Source organism: Myotis brandtii, unplaced genomic scaffold (genome assembly GCF_000412655.1).
Source record: "Myotis brandtii unplaced genomic scaffold, ASM41265v1 scaffold698, whole genome shotgun sequence".
Taxonomy (NCBI): domain Eukaryota; kingdom Metazoa; phylum Chordata; class Mammalia; order Chiroptera; family Vespertilionidae; genus Myotis; species Myotis brandtii.
In genome coordinates this window covers 587,363-589,620 of record NW_005370731.1, presented here as the reverse complement: position 1 = coordinate 589,620, position 2,258 = coordinate 587,363, and the positions used below count along the sequence as shown (strand labels likewise).

Sequence of the window (2,258 nt, the reverse complement as noted above, 5' to 3'; positions counted from 1 at the left end):
GTCTCAGAGAAGTGGGGCTTCTCGGCAGGCAGAGCATCAATGCTGGGCCTTCTGTCAGCACCAGCGCAGCCCACCACACTCCGGCCACTTGTTGTCACTGAACACCCTCAGCCTGTGGGATCCAGAGATTTTCCTGTTAAGGGCCGCGCTGTGTGGCGTGCGTGGTGTGGATGGCGCCTTGTGGGCACCAAGGTCTGGGACCTGTTGACAGAACTGGTGGCTATTTAACCAGATGTCAGAGCTAGAAAACAGCTAAGTCCACTTCTTTGACCAGAACAGAAGGCAAGGGACCCACACGTTTACACACAGCTTGGGGATTCCGCCTGTTGTGACCCTTGGACACCTTTTCCACCCCTCACCACACACACACACACACACACACACACACACACACACACACGAGTCCAAGCCGCAGACAAGCAGTTTATTGGCAAGGAAACGTGGAGCTGTGTCTGTCTGGCCATGGAACTTCCCTGGCTTCTCCTCATTCCAGTCCTGCCCTCCCAGCCGCTTTCTCTGCGGATGTGCACAGGGCTTGGGCCTGGCATGCAGAGTTCTCCTGCTGCTGCCTCTGGTCCATTCTGCCAGCGTCCATGTGTCAGGGTGGGTGGGGTCCTCCAGGGCAGGCAGGTCTGGGCTCTGTCCACGGGGGCCCTTCCTGGCCAAGACCATGTCCAATGGCCTGAGGCTGGGCACTGCCTACGCACAGCAGTACTCTCCTTAGAAGGATGATCGGGTTGCCCCTGCCTAGTTCTGTCCCCTAAACCCAAAGTCTCATAAGGTTGGACCAAACCATGGTTCAGGGTGCTGACCCATTCTAAACAGTTTAGAGGCTACAGGAATTTAGGGTTAAAGACTTCAGGCTCAGACCAGTTTCTTAATTCAACAAAGATTTATTGAATGCCCACTGTGCACGAGGCAGTGTTCTAGAAGCTGGGGGTATAGACCGCACTGCCAAGGTCCTGACTGAGCCCAGCTGGGACGGTTTCCTGAGCTTCAAGATCATTGTCTCCAATCTTCATCTATTCACTGCTTTCTCCATTTCTTCCCCTCCCACCTTCTTTCCTTCTCTCCCCCACCAACTCCCAGGTCCCTTCTTCTCTGATTAGGCAAGATGCCACCCCTGTGGTCTCCTGCTCCTCCACCCTCCCTCTGCCCCATCATTCCAGTCCCACTGGTGGCTCCTCCTTGAGGGGCCTTGCCAGACCACCCCCGGTCCCAAAGGGCCTCAGGACCAGATGCCCACGCTGGTGCTTGATCCGGGCAGAGCTGTCAGCAAAACCCTTGCCACACTCTGCACACTTGTATGGCTTCTCCCCAGTGTGTGTGCGCCTGTGTTTGACCAGGTCCGAGCTCCGGGGGAACTCCTTCCCACAGAAGCCGCACACATGGGGCTGGCTGAGTCCGGAGGGCTGGGCCCGGACTCGGGGTCGAGGGGCCATGGGCGCTGGGCCAGGGGGGTTATGTGGCCTCAGGAGAGTGGATGGTGGCCGAGCCTGTTCACCGCGGTGGGTACGGAGGTGCTTGACTCGGGCTGAGCTGTCAGCAAAACCCTTGCCACACTCAGGACAGAGATAGGGCTTCTCCCCCGTGTGCACCCGATGGTGTTTCACCAGGTCTGAGCTTCGGCGGAAGCCCTTGCCACACTCAGGGCACTTGTGGGGCTTGTCACCCGCAAGTGGTGGGGGTGGCTCCCCGGCCTGTGGGCCCCTGGGCTCTGGCTCCAAGCCAGGCAGGCCAAAAGGCCCGTCACCTGAGTGCGAAGGGCTTCGAGGTGTCAGTGGGGGGCTGGTACCAAGAGGAGGTGGCGGGGAGCTGGAGCTGGGGGGTGGGCTGGGGATCAGGGGAGCCAGGGGGTAGCCTGGGAAGCTGAAGTCCTGCGGCTCCATGTGAGTCAGGCGGTGGCGGAGAAGCGTGGAGCTGAGGCTGAAGGTGCAGTCACACTCGGGGCAAGCGTGAGGCCTCTCGCCAGTGTGGGTGCGGAGGTGCTTGACCCTGGCAGAGCTGTCGGCAAAGCCCTTGCCACACTCAGGGCAGAGGTAGGGCTTCTCTCCCGTGTGCACCCGAAGGTGCTTCACCAGGTCTGAGCCCCGGGCAAATTCCTTTCCACACACATCACAGCCAAAAGGCTTGGGCCCCAGGTGACTGCGCTGGTGGCTCAGAAGACTGCAGCTGAGCACAAATCTTTTGCCGCAATCGGTGCAGATATATGGCTTGTCCTGGGCTTTGGGTCCCTGTGCGGCTGCCGTGGCTGCTCG

General features: G+C 59.7%; 1 protein-coding gene across 1 annotated transcript in view; it reads right to left on the bottom strand.

Moving 5' to 3' along the window:
* Window positions 1–873: 873 nt before the first annotated feature.
* ZNF48 (zinc finger protein 48) overlaps window positions 874–2,258 on the bottom strand; it is a 2,156-nt gene continuing 771 nt past the window's right edge. Inside the window, exon 1 of the mRNA XM_014529835.1 lies at window positions 874–2,258. This exon is cut by the window's right edge and continues 771 nt beyond it. Coding sequence (XP_014385321.1) covers window positions 1,161–2,258 — 1,098 coding nt within the window. The 3' untranslated portion in view covers window positions 874–1,160.